At 40.2% G+C, this 20,342-nt stretch overlaps 1 protein-coding gene across 5 annotated transcripts in view; it reads right to left on the bottom strand.

Moving 5' to 3' along the window:
• The window catches only part of TAF5L (TATA-box binding protein associated factor 5 like), a 33,141-nt gene that overhangs the window by 8,011 nt on the left and 4,788 nt on the right, over positions 1–20,342 (bottom strand). For 2 of the 5 annotated variants that reach the window (XM_023191791.3, XM_023191792.2), the window contains exons 2-4: positions 13,541–13,685; positions 9,284–9,388; positions 1,348–2,072 (exon numbers count right to left, since the gene is read on the bottom strand). In XM_023191791.3, coding sequence (XP_023047559.1) covers positions 1,348–2,072; positions 9,284–9,388; positions 13,541–13,682 — 972 coding nt within the window. In that variant the 5' untranslated portion in view covers positions 13,683–13,685. Of the gene's footprint in view, positions 1–1,341; positions 2,073–5,271; positions 5,443–9,283; positions 9,389–13,540; positions 13,686–20,342 lie in introns of those variants that run through there. The other 3 variants (XM_023191795.3, XM_023191793.3, XM_023191794.3) reach the window with 3 other exon arrangements.

Raw genomic sequence — 20,342 nt, 5'->3', positions numbered from 1 at the left:
AATTTTTAAAGAACAGAATAATATCCACTCTGTATCATCAAAGCTAATAAGGTCAGTATAAATAATTATTTTTTGTATTTACAGAAAATTGAAAGCAAATGCAGGCAGTATTCCTCAGTTTTATCAGAAGAACTCCCAAAAAGAGAACTGTCTCCAAGGAAAAGAGATGTTTGAAAATTCAAATACAAATGTAATAAAAAATATTTTGGAGAGTACTATAAAATTCTAGAAATTAAAGCTTCTATACAGGAATCTAGACTCTTTACTTATCATAAAGAAATCCTTCAATTACACTGTCTTGGTTGCAAGAATCAAAAATTCAAAGGCCATCCTAACTGGAAGCGGACTTAAAAAACAGGAACAGGAAAACACTGGTTTAATTTAGGGCACACAATATTCTTAATATCCTTATCATTAACTGTAATTTAATTAGACTGATTTTTTTTGCTGCTTAATTTTTCAACATTATGTAAAGAATTTTCCATCCAAAGTAATGTGAGGCAAAGCTACCTGAATGTCAGTGGTGGTAAGACAAAAATATTTTGGCCCACAGCCAGCAGTCCTGAAAAAGGACCACTCTGAAGGAAAGTTAATTCTGTGAAGTTTAATTTCTATCTTCCTTGGCCCACATTTTTTCTAAGGTAGTGAATTTTGCTGACCTGAAACCCAAGCTGTGCCTGCCCTTTTCAATGACCGTCCTAAACGGTTACAAGTCAAACAAGATTGAACACTGACTGACGGGGGAGCTGGCAACTCTACTTCTCGTGTTACTTCTCCAAGTGGGGTCTGGGAACACCCTGTGGTACCTCGAGCCACAGGATATGCACTGGCCTCAGAAAGCCAACACCATCCAGTGTGGTGAGGGTGCAGGGACGCCAGTGTTCTTACTACTGTTGCTGAGACTGTGAAATGGCACAACTTCTGTGGGGAAAATCATATTCATTATAGTTTACAATGCAGGCCCTTCGACTCAGTTAGCCTACTACCGATTATTTACACCTGAGCAAATGTGCACACACGTAAGTGTATATTTACTGCAAATCTCAGCTAAAGTCAATATTAGCTAAAGTTCTTTCATTAGGCTTAGTGTTGTTATCCACATTTCACATAGTATAAATACTGACCATTCACTAATAACGTTAACTTAATGTTGCTAAAAATTGTTTTTGCATCTTAGGTTAGGCATGTGCAGGAATTCAATGGCTACAGGTTATGTGGCATTAGTGTGGCTTCAGCTGTAGGATGAGGAAAATTAGGAAGTTCATTCTAAGATATGTCATGTTCGGTAAGGACATTCTAATGAAATTAGGAAGGCAGGTACAGGGAAGAAAAAAATGGTATTCATACCTCCTCCTCCAGAATATCACAAGCCAAATGGATGCGGGACACGTCTACTTGATGGGGCTCTGATTTTAACTTCTTGGATCGTAAACTCCAAAGTTTTATACAGGAGTTGTCAAACCCAGCAGCAAGCAGCTTGCTGTCGGGGGAGACTTCTGCAGTGTTCAGCAGCTGCTCCGTGTTATAGAAGGCATAGAAGCAGATGGTAGTGAGGGACGGAGGCCCATCCTTGACGCGCTTAATGCTCTCCTGTAAGACCTCTAGGGCAGCCTCGTTCTGCAGAATAGGGCTGGGCATGTCAGGGGGCTCCAAACTGTTGTTCTCACTGCGGGAGGAGCTGCCACTGGCATACAGCTGATAGTCTGTTCTCTTGGCAGGCTGCACATCAAGATGAATATGTAAGGTGAGGACTTTGCACAGGGCAGTATTGTTGTCACTTTGGAGGTAGCGGATAAGGTAGTTGTAGCTGTCTTCTTGGAGACGGACCACGTACTTGTTATCTAGGAATGCTCGAAGCTTGAAGTTAGAAAGGATGTCCTGGATGGTTTGAGTGGTCTGTAGCTGCTCAATGACATCCTTCTGGCTAGCATTCTGCAGAAACATTCCATGGAAGCGGCTGTAAAAACTTTCCACTGTGCTCTTCGGACTGTTTTGGACCAGGTTGAGATGGAGGTAGACAAAGAGAGGATAGAGGAGAGGCATCACTTCGTGGCTATGCTGGGAATCAGAATCTATAATGAAAGAAAATGAGGGCTTTATAATCAGCATAATCTTACAGAATAACGTGATCCCTCCTGGGGATGACCACCATCACATAACGCTTTCTTGCCAGGACCCCATTTTTAAGAGTACTGATTGAACTATAAGCCCAACACAGGATTCTGGAATTTCAAGGCCTTTCGATTGAAGAAAGAGCATGAACTCTGAAGTCCAGCAAATCAGGGCGTGAAGCTGGGCACAACTCAGGAATTCAATGACCAGAGTGGTTAAGTGACTTGCCAGAGTTCACAACAATACAGTGGCTTGTACCCAGGTCTTCAAGATTTAGTATTTTTTCCCAATACATTAGTGTTTCTTCAAATTGGGGACCTCAGATATCTGAGGGTACTTGGATATATTCTTGGAAGACTGAGTTCTTCACAATGTTTAACTTGATGATAATGTAAAAAATAATTAACACACAGTATATTCAGAATTATCTGGATGTCCGCTTAACAAGTTAAGTACTGACAAATGATTTTAGTGCTCTAGTTTGTGTTTTGTGATTACTTTTTGCATCCATCGTCTCAAGTAAAATCAAAGCACTTACTTGAGTGCGTTCATTAACATGTCTGGCTATACAGGCTGGCGTGTCCCATGTTAACATGACAGCCTTTATCCACAATTGTCTCATCAGCATATTCATTCTGATTTTGTTGGTTAACAAATTCTCTTTTGCAGTGATAATTTACAAATAAGACCATTTTATGTCATTAGGACTCAACTACTTACTAATTTGAGAGTTTAGCACCATGAAACTATAAGACAGAGGATGTTATTTAAAAGGTGTACAGCTTGAATTCATGGGTGAATGAGAAAAGAACAGAGGTATATCTGACACCTAAATAAGTGCTCAAGGCATGCTGTGAGGGAGCAAAGGCTTCGATGTGATTCATACACAGTGGGGAGAGCAGGGCCACTGCAGGGCAGAAGCCCCTCAGGGAGCTGAGACCAGCCCGCATCACAGTCACCAAGCTGTCCAGATGCCTGCTTGCAGCAGCAAGTTAGTTCTGGCAAAATCCATCCGTTACATTCACTCAGTGTTATTTTCAACTTTACTGCTTTTGGGGTTTTGCTTGTCCCTTATCTGTAATGAGTCTGGGTTTCGTAAAGAAATATAATAACCATAAAGGTTTTATATCTAGTGTAATGTTTGTACATATTTAAATCAATTAAAATAAAAATGTTTTAAGTCAGCACTTATGTTTTGGTAGCTTTTTTTTTTTTTTTTAATGAAAAGACTCAATACAGGGTTTAAGACTGAGGAATACTGCATCAGCGAATCTTGCTCCCTAATTTGATGATAAAAGATATCTGCACGTTATTTCTGCTTAACACCCTATTTCACTTTGTCACGAGGTGAATGAAGCTGCAGCACAATATTCATAATATGCATTTTAGAATAAATGTATCCCAACTCAAATACATTATTTACAAGATGAAAAATTACAATCGTCTCACTGAACTGGAAGTTAAGACAGCCACCCAGCCACTTTGGGCTCCTCACATCTCTGAATCAATAGGCAAGGAAAGGAGTTACAGTGTTAGCTGGGGTGATTGATCCTGCCCAAGAGGAACTGGAACTACCACACAATGGAGGTAAGGAGGAGTATGTCTGGCTTAAGGAGATCCCTTAGGACGACATCTCTGTACCCTGCCCTGTGATTACGGTTGATGAAAATGACAACAATCCATACAGGACTATGAATGGTACACACCCCTGAAGAATGAAGGTTTGGGTCACCAGGTAAACCATGATCAGCTTGCAAGATGAGTGCAAAGGGAATACAGAATGGGTAGTGGAAGGAGGCAGCCATGAATACCAGCTACCATCAAGTGACCAGCTACAGAAATGAGGACTGTAATTGTTGTATTTCTTATTTTGTTATGAATGTTTGGGTGTGAATATCTATATATAGATACACAAAAAGCAAGTATCTTTGTATTCTTTCCTTTCTTGTCCCCTTATCATATAATATCGCATTACTGACTTTATTTTTTTGAGATGGAGTTTCGCTCCGGTGCCCAGGCTGGAGTGCAGTGGCGTGATCTTGGCTCATTGCACCCTCTGCCTCCTGGGTTCAAACGATTGTCCTGCCTCAGCCTCCCAATAGCTACAGGCATGTGACACCATGCTCAGCTAATTTTTGTATTATTTTTTTCTTTTTTTTTTTAGTAGAGATGGGGTTTCACCATGGTGGCCAGGTTGGTCTTGAGCTCCTGACCTTAAGTGATCCACCCACCTCAGCCTCCCAGTGTGCTGGGATTAAGGGTGTGAGCGACTGTGCCCAGCCAGATTACTAACTCCATATCACAGTATTTAAGTATTAAGTATTGTTTACCTCACAGTATCGAAATTATAGAATATCATGGAGAGGAGTAAACATCATCTAAGGACTTTGCATCCTCCTCTAGGGAAAAAGTTAGTGTGTTTTTTGGTTGTACACAGGATAACTTTATCAGGTGAGGTGGAAGTATGAACTTGTTATTCTCTTTATTTGGTGATTAAGTATGGAATAAGGAGATGCATATGAGTGCCAAGTTAACAAGGAGTGTACTTGTGAGGTTACTTTTACATGTCAAACTGTGGGGGGAAGGTGGGGGGGCACGGTACACAGTCAAACATCATTTTAAATGTTTCTGTGAAGGTATTTTTTTCTCTTTTTAAGATGAGATTAACAAGTTTAAGTTAGTAGACTTTGAGTAAAGCAGATTACCTTCCATAAAATGGGTGGGCCTCATCCAATCAATCAATCAATCAATCAGTTTAGGCTTTAATAGAAAAAGATTTATCTTCCCCTAGTAGAAGGAATTCTGCCAGCAGAGAGCCTTTGGATTTGAACTGCAACACTAACTCTTTCCTGGGTCTCCAGCCTGCTGGCCCGCCCTGATTTTGAATGTGCCAAGCCTCCACAATTGCATTAAACAATTCCTTAAAGTAAACCTCTATATATCCATCCTGTTGGCTCTTGGCTCTGTTTCTTTGGAGAACTGTGACTAGATTTTGGTATTTCTTTTTCCTTTGTACTCTATTGGGATGAAGGATTGTTTTCAACTCCTTAGGAACAGAATTTCTGGCTCCTTTTCTAAAATGAGAGACATTTTAATTGAGTAAGTTTAGAAAAAAAACCTAGCTATCAAAAAATAGTGATGTACTACTTTAAAACTTACTGAAATTCACTGTTGCTTCAGCTCATAGTTTCAAAATTGCTTAATTGCTCTCTCGTGTCTGAAGAGAACAGTGTGCTGGGTATAAAACAAAACAATTAATCAATTTGGAAGAAGGTGAGATTCAGAATTCCAGCTCCCATTTTTAATTATTCCCTTGCAATCATAACATACTCTATTTTACTGAAAATGTATTCACTTAAAATATATTTTTTTCTAACTGCAGAAGTAACAAACATATCCTCTGAAAGTACACTTTTTCTTCCTTCTATCTATCCACTGAAATGTAATGAATGCCTACCTGGTGCCCAACTCTACTGGTGGTAAATGAGAGAACAATGGAGTTTTTCATGAGTTCTTGGAAATTAGTAGTCCATGGAAATTGTTTAATTTAGTAGATACTAAATTAAACAAAACTAATCCTGTCGGTCCTCATTCTCCTCTACTTTTCTTCAGGGTTTGGCTCTACTGACTGGCACTCCTCTGTCCTTTATTCTGAAATCCCACACTACTTGGTCCTGCCATCACTCCCTTTTTGGTTCCTTTTCCTCCCGTCAATCCTCAAATGCTCATTTCACTTTAAAGAATTAACACTGGGTGTGTGCCTCCTAGGAGCCAGGCACTTTATATCCATGATCATGTTTAAGAGTCACAGCTGGCCCTGGTTCAAATCCAGAGGTTGCTTGACTCCAAAGTCTGTGTTCTTCCCACTACACTTCCTGAAGAAAGGACCTATGGCAACAGGTGAGCTCACAGAATCTCTCATCTACAGACAACCTGTGGAGGAAAAATACATTCAGGTGGATACAGATATAGATACTCTTATATCTTTCCCTAGTATCTTCCTTTGAGATTTTATCATTTCTTAAGACTTTTAATTTGCATCTCCATATAGCTGATGCTACATGTTCTTTATCACAAGTCTTTATCTTTCTCCTAAATCCTAGCCTCAAATTTCTCACTGCAAGCTATGCAGTAGGATGCCACTGTCATGACAATTTAAAAAACATAAACCCTTCTGACTTATTTCTTTTCAATAAACCTTCATCTCCACTCCAGTCTTAAAGTCTGAGCCATTGCCACTTCTTCCTCCTTTACTTCTGAGCCTGGGAGATTGCACCTTGGTGATTTAACTATGAAATAAAGCTCCTGCCTTGCAATTCCACAATGCTGTCAAATTCTGGTCTTTTCTCACCTCATTTCTCAACATTGCGAAGCACTTAAATTAACAGTCAGTCTCCTTGCCATTACTCTTACAAACAATTTTACAAACTGCTTTCAGACTAATATTCATTGATCTCCAGCCTGAAAGTATTATTCTCAACAAAGCCTTAGTTGTTCCTATAGAGTCGTCAAGCCTGCCTTTTTGCTCACGTTATTTCTTACCCAAATCACTCCTCTTCCTCCTCCTTTTCCAGTCTACTAAAACTCAACCCATCCTTCAAGTGCTGACTTAAATCCTACCTCCTGCTCAGGAAAGCCTTCTCTGACTACCCTGAACCAAATCACTTTCTCCTTCCATACTGAATGCAATTCCTATATAATTCATAAAGTGATCTCATACTGGTCTGTGAAAATGCTTCTGTGATATTCAAATTTTATTTAAAAACTGTTACCTATAGTATTTTTATGTTAGGACTGCTTCTAAAATAGATTAATGAGTATATCTTATATTTTATCTTGATGCTCAGTAAATAACTATTCATTTGATTTGGTTATAAGCTCTTCAGAGACCTGAGGGTAGAGAAAAATATTCCAGGAGCAGCAGTCCAAAGTGATCAATATACATTAACCCCTTTTAAATAATGATCCTTTAAACCAAAGGATTAAAGAATCAAATTACAGACAAAATAACAGACAACTTTCTCAGTTCAGAAACAAAGTAATAACCTAAAGGAAATGGTTGACAGATTATAATCTTCTGAAATGTAAAGTTCTGGCCAAACAATCCTTGTGGTAATAATTTTTAATGGTAAAAGATGAGTATAAAGTAATCAATATATAAACCAAAATAATACACCTGGCCTTACACACACATAGAGTTATACTAGTTTTTATCTGGCCCCCATAATGGTTAGCATTTTAAAGCAAAGAATCTATACTTACTATAGTCTACAGTTGGAGAAAATGGTCAAAATATTACAGGAAATAAGGGTTAAAAAATAAAATCCTCTAGGGGGGTTATCTTATCAGTTTCATGGTTGTTGGGTGATAGAATTCATAAGTTGAGAATAGTCTGTTTAATAAATTACAAAAACGAAAAATCATGAAGATTAAGGCTTTAGTAAAATGAGTCTATTATGTTTAAACTGAAAAGGAAGTTTCATTAATTCTGCATATCATATAAATGTTAAATATTTCAGTGCAGTGATCAATTTCCACTAAAGACAAAAAAAGAAAAACTGAATTTATAGTAAGTGTTTCTTTCATTCAGAGGTAAGAACTTAAGAGATATTTTTTATCATTGGCATTGGTTTCTGAGGCGTTAAGCAATTTTAAGAAAAATTTAACTCAGTTTTTAGAAAGTTATTTTACTCAGTTAAAAAACTATGATATTATTCTCTCCATGACAGATTTATTTTCACCATACTAGTGGTGCGGAAGCTGGTTTAGAAAGAAATGTCTTGGCTGGGTGTGACAGCTCGTGCCTATAATCTCAGCACTTTGGAAGGCCAAGATGGGAGGATTCCTTGAGGCCTGGAGTTTGAAATCAGCCTGGGTAACACAGTGAGACCCTATCTCTACAAAAAAATTAAAAAAAGAATTAGCCAGGTGTGGTGGTGCATGCTTGTGGTCCAGCTACTCAGGAGGCCGAGTTGGGAGGATCACTTGATCTCAGAAGGTCAAGGCTGCAGTGAGCCATGATCATGCCACTGCACTCCTGTCTGGGCAACAGAACAAGACCCTGTCACAAAAAAAAAAAAAAAAAAAAAAGGAAATTCTCTGGCTTCTTTGAGCCTGTCTCCTTCATTCATTCAGCCTGTATTTACGTTAAGTGCTGACTACATGCCAGGGTAGATACTGTCCAAAGATATATTGATATGGTCCCTGCCCTCATGGAGCGTATAGTCTAATGAGGAAAACAGACACCAAAATAAATCAACAAATGTATAATTTTAACAGATATATTCTGACTCATGACAGTGAGATGGCTTTTGTCATGGATATGACTTATTTCCATTATGAGTGACACTCAGATGACCCTAATGACATTACATACATTTTTGTATTTTCTAATCACTGAAGCATAGGTATATAATAAAATAAACTCAATCGCATAATTTTATTGTTACAGAATTGCAATGATTTTTGCAGTGAAGTATTAATACACTCGGTTGATTGCTAAAGTGAGTTATCCTGGTGTAAATTTTTATGTTTACATCCCTTTCCCATTTATCTTCTGGGGCTCTTAATGTTTTTCTTCCTAGTATGTGGTATAGTATCCTTTTTATTCTTATCTCAAGTGGTCATTCTGCCACTCACAAACTGGTCTAAATGACAACTTCTAGTATTTTTGCCTGTTCATTCATAAGGACTATTTACTTGCACTTTTGGAAATAAGGGGCAAAGACCATTGTGAAATGTACTATATTATTAGTAGAGATATAATGTACATTTCAAATGTGCTGTATTTAAGGATGTTTCTCTGCATGGCTGACAGTTTTTACTTATTCAATACAAGTCACAAGTCACTGTGCTAAAGGCCATGAATAAAACAGTGAATAAAACACCCAGAGCTCTGCCCTTGTAAACTTAAACCTCATGATTGAACTCTTCAGGAATTCCAATAGACCATAAGTTTGAATGCAAGAACTGTGTTAAGAGTACCTTCAAATCCCTAGTATCTCATACCAGTCGTGGAATATAGTTGGTTCTAAAGGAAATTTGCATTACTCTATTTTTTTCTTTTTACTGCTTCTTGTGGAGCAGGGCTAACTCATAAGCAGTGTGCCCAGAGTTGGTCTGTATTACTCTGTTTTCTTAATAAGAAAAGGTTCTAGAGCTGAGTACGTACCAGTGAGAAAATTCCGCAGTCGTCCAAACTGTACTTCATATTGCTGGGGTTCTGCCTGGCAAGGGGCTGCAGACACTATGTTGGCACAACCAGATTCTGATTGCACTAAAGAGAGGATACACAAGACAGGGCAGGAAACAGAGAGATGCATTAACCCAGTACGTGGCAGGGTGGAGGAGGGTGTTGTGCACACATGCACAGCAACCGACATTTCAGCGGGTTTCCAAAGTGTGCTGGGTCTTCGTTAAATACGACAGACTGATGACACTTGTTTCTCTCCCCTCCCTCCTGAATTCAGTAAAATGAGGGCCAAGGAAGGAAAGGCATAAAGCACAGGACAAGGTGAATGAGAGAAGACAAGTACATAAATTCATGAGATTTATCAGGAAATGTTTGACCCTATGTTCTGACATTTCATAGGTGCCTTCATGTGAGTTCATTGTCAACCACTGTGCTGGGCACTGAGTGGGCCCTTTCACTCCGGAAATTCATGTCTTCTAGTTCTGCCAAGTTTTCTTGAATCATTTTGATAATTCCCTACCTTCTGAGACTCTTACAATTTCAAGGTCTGATCTCCTGAACCAATCCTTTCATTTTTTTTCTCCTATTATTCCATTTCTTTGTCTTTTTGCTCTACTTTCTGAAAGTCTTCCTCACCTTTTGGCCCTTCTACTGATTATTTCCCCCTAGATTACTTATAATACCTAATGAGTTTTTATTTTTTACTATCATGTATCTAATTGATAAGTTTTTTCATTCTCAACATTCTTTTTTTTCCCCAAACAGGCTATGATTTTTGAATCCTAAGTATTTGAAACAAGGTATTTTTGAAGTTTTCTTCTGTTTCTTTCCATCTGCCCTTCTTATGAGATACGTTTCTTCTAGGGTTCAATGGCCCCTGGCTGTCTTCCAGTGAGGCACTCTGGGTGGTGAGGCTCATCCTCCAGGGTGACCAGGGTGAGCAATGTCCCAACATCACTGTCTTTTGGTATTTCTTCTTGGGCAAGTTGGACTCCCCAGGGAAGGATCGTTTACTTGCCTTCCTGGAGCATGGGTGCCTGGCTGCAGTATCCCAGGCAGATGAATTGGTGCGGGGGAAACAAGGCTGGAGTCTCAATATTCAGTATGTAAACACACACTTGATCTCCAATCTGTGAGTTTATGCTTACTAAAACCAAAAACCAAAAACCATTCTCCTCCTGTTTACAAGAGGAATGGGGAATACTGGGGAAAGAAGGTGGCTAAAAACCAAGGGAAGCCACCTTTAACCGTATCCTGAATGAAACATGAATGCATTTTGGACAATGGAATGTGGATGGAGAAATGGTGATGAATGCGGCAGGACTGAGGGAGCCATAACAGGAAACAAGTAGAAAGGGAATCACAGGTGAGAGGAAAGCCACCCTACTCCAAAAGGAAGAGAAGCCAGAAGCGAGGACCTGCTGCAAGCCTGCATGCAAGGGCGGGGCTCCTCCTCCTTCTTGCCCCCACCTTTAGTTATTCTGTCACTAAATCCTACAGATTCCTAAAATTTATCCTCTCCTCTCCACTCCCATTGCCACTTCCTCAACGGAGGCTGTCTTCACCTCTCACTGGACTGTGTCTTCTAACTACTTTCCCCGATTCTAACCTGGGCTGCCTTATCAATACTGCCACTAGCCTCATTTTTCTAAAATTCACATTTGAAAACTTGGATACCCTCCTCCAATTTGTTCCCTGGTAAATAGCTAATGGTTCCTTTGCAACTCAGCTCACTCCTTCAACTATTTACTGACCCCCAACTATGTCAGGAATCACAAGGCCTTTTGGGGCGCCTTCCTTGGCTTGCCAGCCTAATTTGAATGATCTTTTGTGCTACCACTGAACCTCCCCCTTCACAGAACTTACTACCTCATGCTCTTCTTCAATCACTGACTTACCTGCCTCACTTCCCAACTAGAACACTTAGCTTCTCAGAGCTAGGGTCAAATCGTAGCTATCTCTAGAACTTTTCAGCACGTGGTCTATAGCAGATGTTCACTAAATGTCTGCTGAAAAAAGACAGAATTCTTCGGATTACTTAATTAAAAATCTAGGACAAAATCTTCCGATAATCATATTTCACGTTTCTCACTTTTCCTGGTGGTTTTCCAGCAACAACACTTTGTCCTAATAAGCTATTCTATTGAAACTAAGACAACTTAGATGAGCATAGTTCTTGAAGACTGTTTAATATTGTTCATTCCTACTTTCTATCAACAGCAGCAAGAATTACTGCTCCCTGGTTCCAAAGGATGCAGGGCAGCAGATTTTTGAAACAGCTGGGACGGCATGTTCAGAAGGAATTACTCTACAGTGGGATAGAAGTGTTGTAAATGGACTCCCCTATTCGAACAATAAGGCACTCAGTATTCTATACCAAGCCCATAATCTGGCCCTGTTTTGGTTAAGGGTATCTCTGAGGAGTTTGAAGGGAAGGAAGAATGGGTGGATCTGACCCTGAAATATGTGGCGACAGGCTGCTGACTAGGTTTCTGTTAGTGTTTCAGAGGGAGTCAGAAACCACTCCTTTGAGAGTGTCCTCAGGTTGTTACTGTCCTAGCACTCTCTTCCTACGGCAATGTCAATGAACCCCGGGTCCTTGACTTTGAAGGTCTATGAAAAGAGGGAGCTGAGGTAATTCCTGCTACTAGGATGGAGGATGAAACCATTAAGAAATGGAGCAGGTGGTGATAGATATTTGGAAGAGCAGAGAAAGTCCAGGAACAAAGAAGAGGGAAGAATGTAGCCTGAGCATGTAAGAAAGGGAATCAGGACTGAGCTGCAGAAATCACTGCTAACTCCACCTGCACACACAGTCATTAAAGTACTTTATAAACACCCTAAAGCATCCCAGCATTCCCCCCCCCACCCCGCCCCCGGAATCTACTGAATAAGTTCAGTAAAAGCAAGTCCTGTTATGCTGGGTGCAGTGACTCACACCTGTAATCCCAGCACTTTGGGAGGCCAAGCTGGGAGGATCACTTGAGGTCAGGAGGTCATGACCAGTCTGGGCAACATGGTGAGACCCCATCTCTAACAAGAATAACAAGCAAAAAAAAAAAAAAAAAAAAAAAAAAAAATTAGCCAGGTAGTTGTGCATGACTGTGGTCCAAGCTACTCGGTAGGCTGAGATGGGAGGATCACTTGAGCCTGGGAGGTTGAGGCTGCAGTGAGGTGTGACTGCATCACTGCACTCCAGTCTGAGTGATGGAGAGAGACCCTGTCTCAAAAAACAAAAAACAAAAAACAAAAACAAAAACACAAAAAAAGAAGAAGAGAGTCATATTACATAGAAACATGAACTCACAAAATAGTTAATAATTACAGTTGGCCCTCTGTATCTGTGGGTTTCACATCCATGGATTCAAACAACTGCAAATCAAAAACATTTTGGGGGAAAAAAAAAAAACTAAAGTCCCAAGAAGCAAACTTTGAATTTACCAGGTGCTGAATACCATGATGAATCCATGTGAATGAGGTGATATGTAGGCATTGTATTAGGAATTATAAGTAACCTAGAGATGATTTAAAGAATACAGGAGGATGTGTGTAGATGTAATCTACTACGCCAAATATTATACCACGTCTTATCAGGAAGGGACTTGAGTATCCGTGGATTTTGGTATCCATGGAGCAGTCCTGGAACCAATCCTTTATGGATACTGAAGGATGACAGTACTTGTTAATCCAGATGGAGTGAAATCAAATTTTTCTAAAATAGAATCTGATTTCAAAACATTAAAAAACAAAAACAAATTTAAAAAACCTCAGGAATGTGTCTATAATAATAATATTTCCAACTATGGATCCTGAAGTACTAATTCATTCAACAAACCTGACTTCCACATGTGAGGCTCCATGCTGGAGGAGAGGGGACCTGTGCAAGAAGGGGACAGAGGGAGACCCTGTCCCTAAAAGTCTTGTAGGTTAATTGTTTACGGAAGGAAAAAGTTGCACATACTTTCAGGTACAGATAAAGTAACTGAATGGTCCTGAGGAAGGAAATGACTTTAGCCAGGAGAACCACAGAGGTTATTAGAAGTGGCATGTGAGCGTGGCTCTGAATGATAGACAAGGTCTCTGAGGCCAACATCATTCACTTAACGTAGCTCACTGAGGTTTTTGGTCAGTCTGCTCTCTCTGGCACTATCTTGAGAAGAGAAGTAATCCCACATGGATATTGACGTGAGTTCTCCTGCTCCAGGTTCACCCCACCAGACAAACTCCCACCATTACCTGTTAGATTGGCCGCCATCTCTTCAGCAGTCTGTGACAGCCGCAGTCCTTGCTTCAGGGGACCGTCTGAGTCCACGTACTGCCGGCGTTTGAGGTAGCAGGACACTGCCATCTGAATCTGCTCGGTACGCACTCGTTTCATGACCTTCGAGGGAGGCAACCACAGGATGCAGAGACATCAGGGGCCTGGGAGAGCAACCCATCCAACTGTACCATCGCGGATGGGTAGGATATGTGGGAGAGGAAGACCAGCCATGTGGCTAAGTGGCCTAGTTAAGACGCAAATCTAAGTTCCCTAATACCAACGTGGTATACTCTTCCATTTTGTCTGTTTCTCCAATGACAATACAGCCAACTTCAATTATAGAAAATACGAAAAGCATTGATTAATAAAGTCCTTAGATCACCCCCAAACTCTGCTTAATACCAAGATTCCAATCAGCCCCATGAAACTTTTCATTAGAGAAGCTAACAAAGAGCAAACAGGGCCAGTCTGAAATTTAGGGCTTTTAATTTCTCCTGCCTACTCTGTGAGAGAGGTGTTAATTAGCAGTGAACTAGCCAAAAAAGTAGGCAGGAGGCAGTGCCAAATCAAAGACCACAGAAACTGGATAAATAGACGTTAACAAAGTATGAAGTTAACAATGGTGAAGGGGATTGTGATATTTTTGCTTAAGTGCCAGGAAAAGGCTGCCAGCTCTAAGTCAGGGATTTGCAAAATCTGTTTTCATTTTAATTGTTTATTATTATTTACCTTTTTCACTCTTTATTTTAAACCACAGGTACAGAAAGGTAGCACAACACTAAGAGGGTATGTTTATGTGTTAGCATATGTCTCATAAATTCCTGTAAGAAAGGAAAAGAAAGTGGTAGGAAGTGACCTGAACAGAAGTAAATTATTTTTGAATAATTCAAGCTAATTTGTAGGTTCACAAAAACAAAAAGAAAAGGGGGGGGGGGAAGAGGCACTGTTTCCTTTGACTGTTGAGTTTATTATCAAGAATGACAGAAACCCCTAGTATTGCCCTGGCCTCAAACACTACTTTGTCAGAAATAAATACTGCAGTCCAGATGACCAAAGACAGCTGGATGAATTTTGTGGGTTCACTGCTATCATGTAAAACATACTTTCCCCTCCAGAACCAAAATATTGTGTCCATTTTGGAATGCATTTCATGTACGCATACACACATGATCATCCCAACCAAAGTAACATTCTCTAAATCAAGGTTTCCCAGTTGTTTTGTGTGGGAGATCTGTTTTTGATCATTTATTTGCATGTGTTTAAGTTTTAAGTTTCAGTTACATCCATTAGTATTTTCCTTTTGAGAGTTCTTTCATTCTTTTCTTTTCTTTTATTTTAGAGACACTGCCTTGCTCTGTTGTCCAGGCTGGAGTGCAATGGCATGATCTCAGCTCACTGCAACCTCCACCTCCTGAGTTCAAGTGATTCCCTGCCTTAGCCTCCCGAGTAGCTGGGATTATAGGCCCACACTACCACACCTGGCTAATTTTTATATTTTTAGTAGAGATAGGGTTTCACCATTGGCCAGGCTGGTCTCGAACTCCTGACCTCAAATGACTCACCTGCCTTGGCCTCTCAAAGTGCTGGGATTACAGGTGTGAACCACCATGCCTGCCCTTCCATTCTTTTTTAAGATGTAAAATTCCACCTTTTCCAGAAATCTATTTATTTATTATTTTTATTTTTTTAGTAGAGAAGAGGTTTTGCTATGTTGCCCAGGGTGGTCTCAAACTCCTGGACTCAAGCAATTCTCCTGCCTTGGTCTCCCCAATTGTTGGGATTACAGGCATGAGCTACCATGCCTGGTCTTATTTTTCTTTAAACATAAAAAAATGATTTGTATCTAATTTTCGTCCAACTGCAGTTTCTTTTAGTGTATGGTGAATAACCAAACAAATGTTTTGCCTAGTGACTGTAGCTAACACACTGTCCCAATACCATTTGCAAGTAATTATTTCCTTCTAAACTGATTTGTGGGAGCCCTTTAAAAATAATACTCTGAAGACCCACTTTTCAGTTCCCTAAAAGTCATACAACACAAGCAAACTGTGAAGGCTAGAGACACAATCACAAATATATATACATACAAATATAAAATGTCAGGACTTTTTTATATATATATATTAAACTATATGCATAGAAAGATTATATTATCCATGCATTTTATTTCTAGATTGCCAAAGAGTTCAAAATATTTGTTACAAAGAAGGGGTACTAGGTCTGTTATTGTTAAAAAGAAGGGACACTGTGGTTGTGAAGCAGTGACATAATGAAACACAATAATAAATTTCCAAATACTGAACTCTTTTCTCACTATGAAATTCACCTTGCTTGTGTATGGTGTGTTATTCTCTCACTGTATTGATGACTTGGGTTACTTTTTAATTAAGTTGTTTTTTTAAATTGCTAATCCAGGGATTCTGATACTTCTGAGAGTGGGGTCCCTGCTCCCATTCTCTGTGGCCACTGATCAGCACTGCTCTACCAGCGATCCTCCAACCTGGCTAGACATAAGAATCCTGTGAGTGTGTGGACATGTCTAAATAATTCCAGCCCTGCAGATTCTGGTTCAGGGTTATATTCAGATGAAAAAAGTTAAATGCACACAGAGGCTGTGACAGTACTGTCCTTTCCCATGTGGCCCAAAGTCAAGACGAGTCAATCCAACCAGTGCCTCTTCCCATCACTTGCTAAAGCTGCTTTTCACCTAACTTCAAGAGCTCCTAGTCTGTGGACTTTCCCAAGCCAGCCCAATTCCCTACTCTAGCCAAGACTGAAATCTTTCTGACTTCTACACTGCTGATCTTTTGCTGACTTGGGAATGCATGCACGTATCGATGTACGTCCTTGAGCATTCTAGGCAGATGGGCCTGGATCTCTCAGATCACCTCTGACAGGAAAAACCCTTGCATGTGAAAGACACACGCATGACTGATGGGGAGAACAGACTGTGATGACACAGTGTCCTCGAGGTGAGACAATATACCTTTGTGTCTGAGGAGGAAGGGAAAAGATGTGAAGTTATGAAAGTGTAAACAGAATGGAGTAAGAATGAATGATTGTCAACACTGACCATATTTAAGATTGCTAGAAGCTAGTTTGTAAAACTGATTCTAACAAATGTGCTTAAATTAGCTGCCCCAAATAGCAGTTTCTCTGAGTCCAAACTACCATATATGATAAGGGCACTTCCCTGAGTGGGGGTGGTGAGCCAACTGTAGGGCCATGGATCTTAAATGCAGGAATTCTGGCAGTGACTCTCTTGCATAACCATGCTGAACTCAAATACTAGAGAACGACCCAATCAACTTAGCTGGGTTTTATTCCAATGTACCTATATTTCAAGTGACATGGATAATTAATGAACCTGAGATAACTCGGTCTCCTCCACCCAGATTGATTTCCAGAGTTCTAATATCCAAAAGAAAAAAACTCTCCTTAAACTAGACCCAAGTCTCTGGAGAGACTCATACGTGAGACGAACAGTGCAATTTCGTTACCTGCCTAGCTCTTCCTATAATTATAAAATCTTTCAAACTGAAATTGGATTTAGATATAATTATACTCTTTGTTACCATTTCAGAATTTCTCATAATTTTCAATTTATATAAAATGCCTAACTTTCAGAGGTAAAAACAGATGTCAAATACTCTGCTCTCCCTATCACATTGTTAGTATTTCTGGAAATCAAAATGAAGATTTTGACACAATGTATACCTATTCTCATATATCAACAGTTGCCAGATACTTCAACCAAGTTGCTATATAAAATCCCACACTATCATTTCAATGTAACAACTATGCAGGGAAAACCACAGCCACACTTAACATTCAACTACAGAAATACGGGGAGGTGGAGATACATGGAACCCAGGCATTCTCTTAAGATGCTGTCAGTGTGGAACTCCAGTGTCTGGTCAATCCCTTCAGTGGTTACACGCTGTATCCTATCCCTCCACCCCCTTAGGCTCTAATGTACACAGATGGTAGAGGAGTGCTGGGAGGCACCCTCACCCACCACGTCACAGGTTAAAGTACCACACAGTTCCATGAAATGCCAAAAGAGTACTACCTGGCTCCCCCATCCCTCCCCCTGCCCCAATAAGGTGGTAGTTTTGAGTAGGGGTGAGTTCAAGATAAATTCAGGCAAACTCACTACACAATCCTCAAATCAGCTCTTCAACTGAGACTTCTGACTGTTGGCCTTTTTTGAGTAATTGTACTTTTTTCCCAATGGTAAATTTATGCTTATAACAGATGAAAAAAATTATTTTTGCATTTTTTGTAAAGTATCTACTAGGTAACTTAAGTTATTAGTTCTCTTCACTCACAGTAACTAAATGGTTGTAGTATCTATCAAAAGATCAGTCTAAGTTGACCTAAAACCCTAGCTTTGCATTAATCATCATGATAAAGTATATTCAATTAGCTTTGTGAAAATATAAATCATAACTGAAAAATAAATGAGCCATAGTACTTTCCGTTTCAGTCATACCTCATATAATTTAAAAATTATGATAGCCTTTCATATTCAATTTTTGCTCAGACTGACAGAAATACACTTGAATTAGAAGCTGTATTTTTTCCCAGGGTGTCCTAAGAAATAAAATGGCACATGGATAAGGCCATAGCTGGGCTCAGGATGCAGTGAAGAATGTGGCATTTTGGTGGGGATGGCAGCAGGGGTAGAAAGTAGGTGGAAATCATGAAATCCAGCAAACAGATGTCATGAGAAATAGATTTTCTCCAACATCAGCTAGGACCTCCATGATATTCCAGAAGTCTTGTTTCATCAGCTACTTACCCTACAGCCTTCCACCTACGCTATACTAAACCTTCACCAGTCTCCTCACCCAGCCAGCTGACCCTGCTTCTGACCTCAGCAGGCTACCGAGACTTAGGATTCCTTAACTCTTGTCTGATCTAACTGGTCACTTTCCAGCACCACCCTTCATGATCTCTCAGCTGGATGTGATGCTGCTGAACTCACCTCCTACTTGAAACTCCCTTGGTCCCTCCCACTGCAAGCCTCTCTTGTGGCTCCACCCTCTCAGTCCTGTCTGCCACTGCTTCTTCACATTCCCTGCTTCACCACACCACTATGCAGGACTTACAGTCAAATCACCTTCCTGAATTCAGTCAATTAACATATATTTCCACCTGCAATACCTCCACCTTCTTCCGGTTTTCTTAGTCGGCTTAATGGTGCCATTATCCACCATTAAAGCAAAAACAAAACAAAAGAAAACCAAATCCCCAAAAAGCCAGCCATGATGGTAAGATTCTGTTCTCTCTCTCCCTTACTTCGAAGAGGCCACCAACTCCTATTCTAAATGCGAATTCTCTCTCAACTTAAAAAAAAAAATGTGGCTAGTGCAACTTAACCATTTCTGCTGCCCTATCTTGACTGTTTGCTATTTGACAGCACAAATTGCTTCTCTCTCTCTCTCTTTAGAGGAGTGGTCTGGCTATATTGCCCAGGCTGGTCTCCAACTCCTGGGCTCATGATCCTCCCAGCTCAGCCTCCCAAGTAGCTAGGATTACAGGTGTATGCCACTATGCCCGATTCTACAAATCATTTCTCAACTGGACTATTCCAATATTCTTCCACCTTTAGGCCCTCATCATATGGTCCTTTGAAAAGCAGCCAAAGTACATGACACATCTAACGACGTTACACCAAGCCTACATCACCCCCACCCTCACGCAGGTTGTCCCCTCTCGCCATCACTCTTCCTCAGTTCCCCTAAACAGACGGAGAGTTCCCTGAGGACAGGGCTTATCTTTGAAGCTCATCTTAAAAATAAAGTGAGTATCTAGCTTCTTGGAATTCTTGAGAGTTTATTTTAAGCTCATGATCTTCTTGAATTTCTACTTTAATATTGTTTTACAGCACAGAAAAAATGCTTCTATACAAATCTTATTAACGTGGAAGAGTGTGGCACAATCTACAGAATGACTCTCTACACTACTTACTATGCTTGACTACATAAAGAAAACTTTCACAAATGCTTTACTTGCAAACACCACTGCAGACACAAATAGGCTGTCCTGTTCTCAAAATAAGGGGTAGCATGTTTTCCTGTGTTTATCACTGTTCCTGAAACTGAATTCAAATGCAGTACATGAGGATTTGCAGATGCTTCCTTAAAACATTTATATGTGTGTGTGTCTCAAAGTGGATGGAATGATCTTCAATTTTTCATTTCAGAGCAGTACTGTCCAAAAGGATTTTTGGCAAATGATGGAAGTGTTCTAAGTCTGCACTGTTCACCACAGTAGTCACTAGCCACACAGGGCAACTGGGCAACGAAAATATGACTAGTGCAACTAAGGAACTGAATTGTTTTAATTAATTTTAATTTAAGTAGTCATATGTGGCCAATGATTACTGTATTGGACAACAGAGTTCTACAGCATGACATTACCTGGCGAAACTAATGCATTAGCATCTTAGCTTAAAAAAGTTAATTCACGGCCGGGCGCAGTGGCTCAAGCCTGTAATCCCAGCACTTTGGGAGGCCGAGACGGGCGGATCATGAGGTCAGGAGATCGAGACCATCCTGGCTAACACGGTGAAACCCCGTCTCTACTAAAAAATACAAAAAACTAGCTGGGCGAGGTGGCGGGCGCCTGTAGTCCCAGCTACTTGGGAGGCTGAGGCAGGAGAATGGTGTAAACCCGGGAGGCGGAGCTTGCAGTGAGCTGAGATCTGGCCACTGCACTCCAGCCTGGGCCACAGAGCAAGACTCCGTCTCAAAAAAATAAAAAGTTAAT

Source organism: Piliocolobus tephrosceles, chromosome 1, assembly GCF_002776525.5.
Source record: "Piliocolobus tephrosceles isolate RC106 chromosome 1, ASM277652v3, whole genome shotgun sequence".
NCBI lineage: Eukaryota > Metazoa > Chordata > Mammalia > Primates > Cercopithecidae > Piliocolobus > Piliocolobus tephrosceles.
Note: the sequence above shows the minus strand (reverse complement) of the source record. Positions and strands in the feature narration are given on the sequence as shown.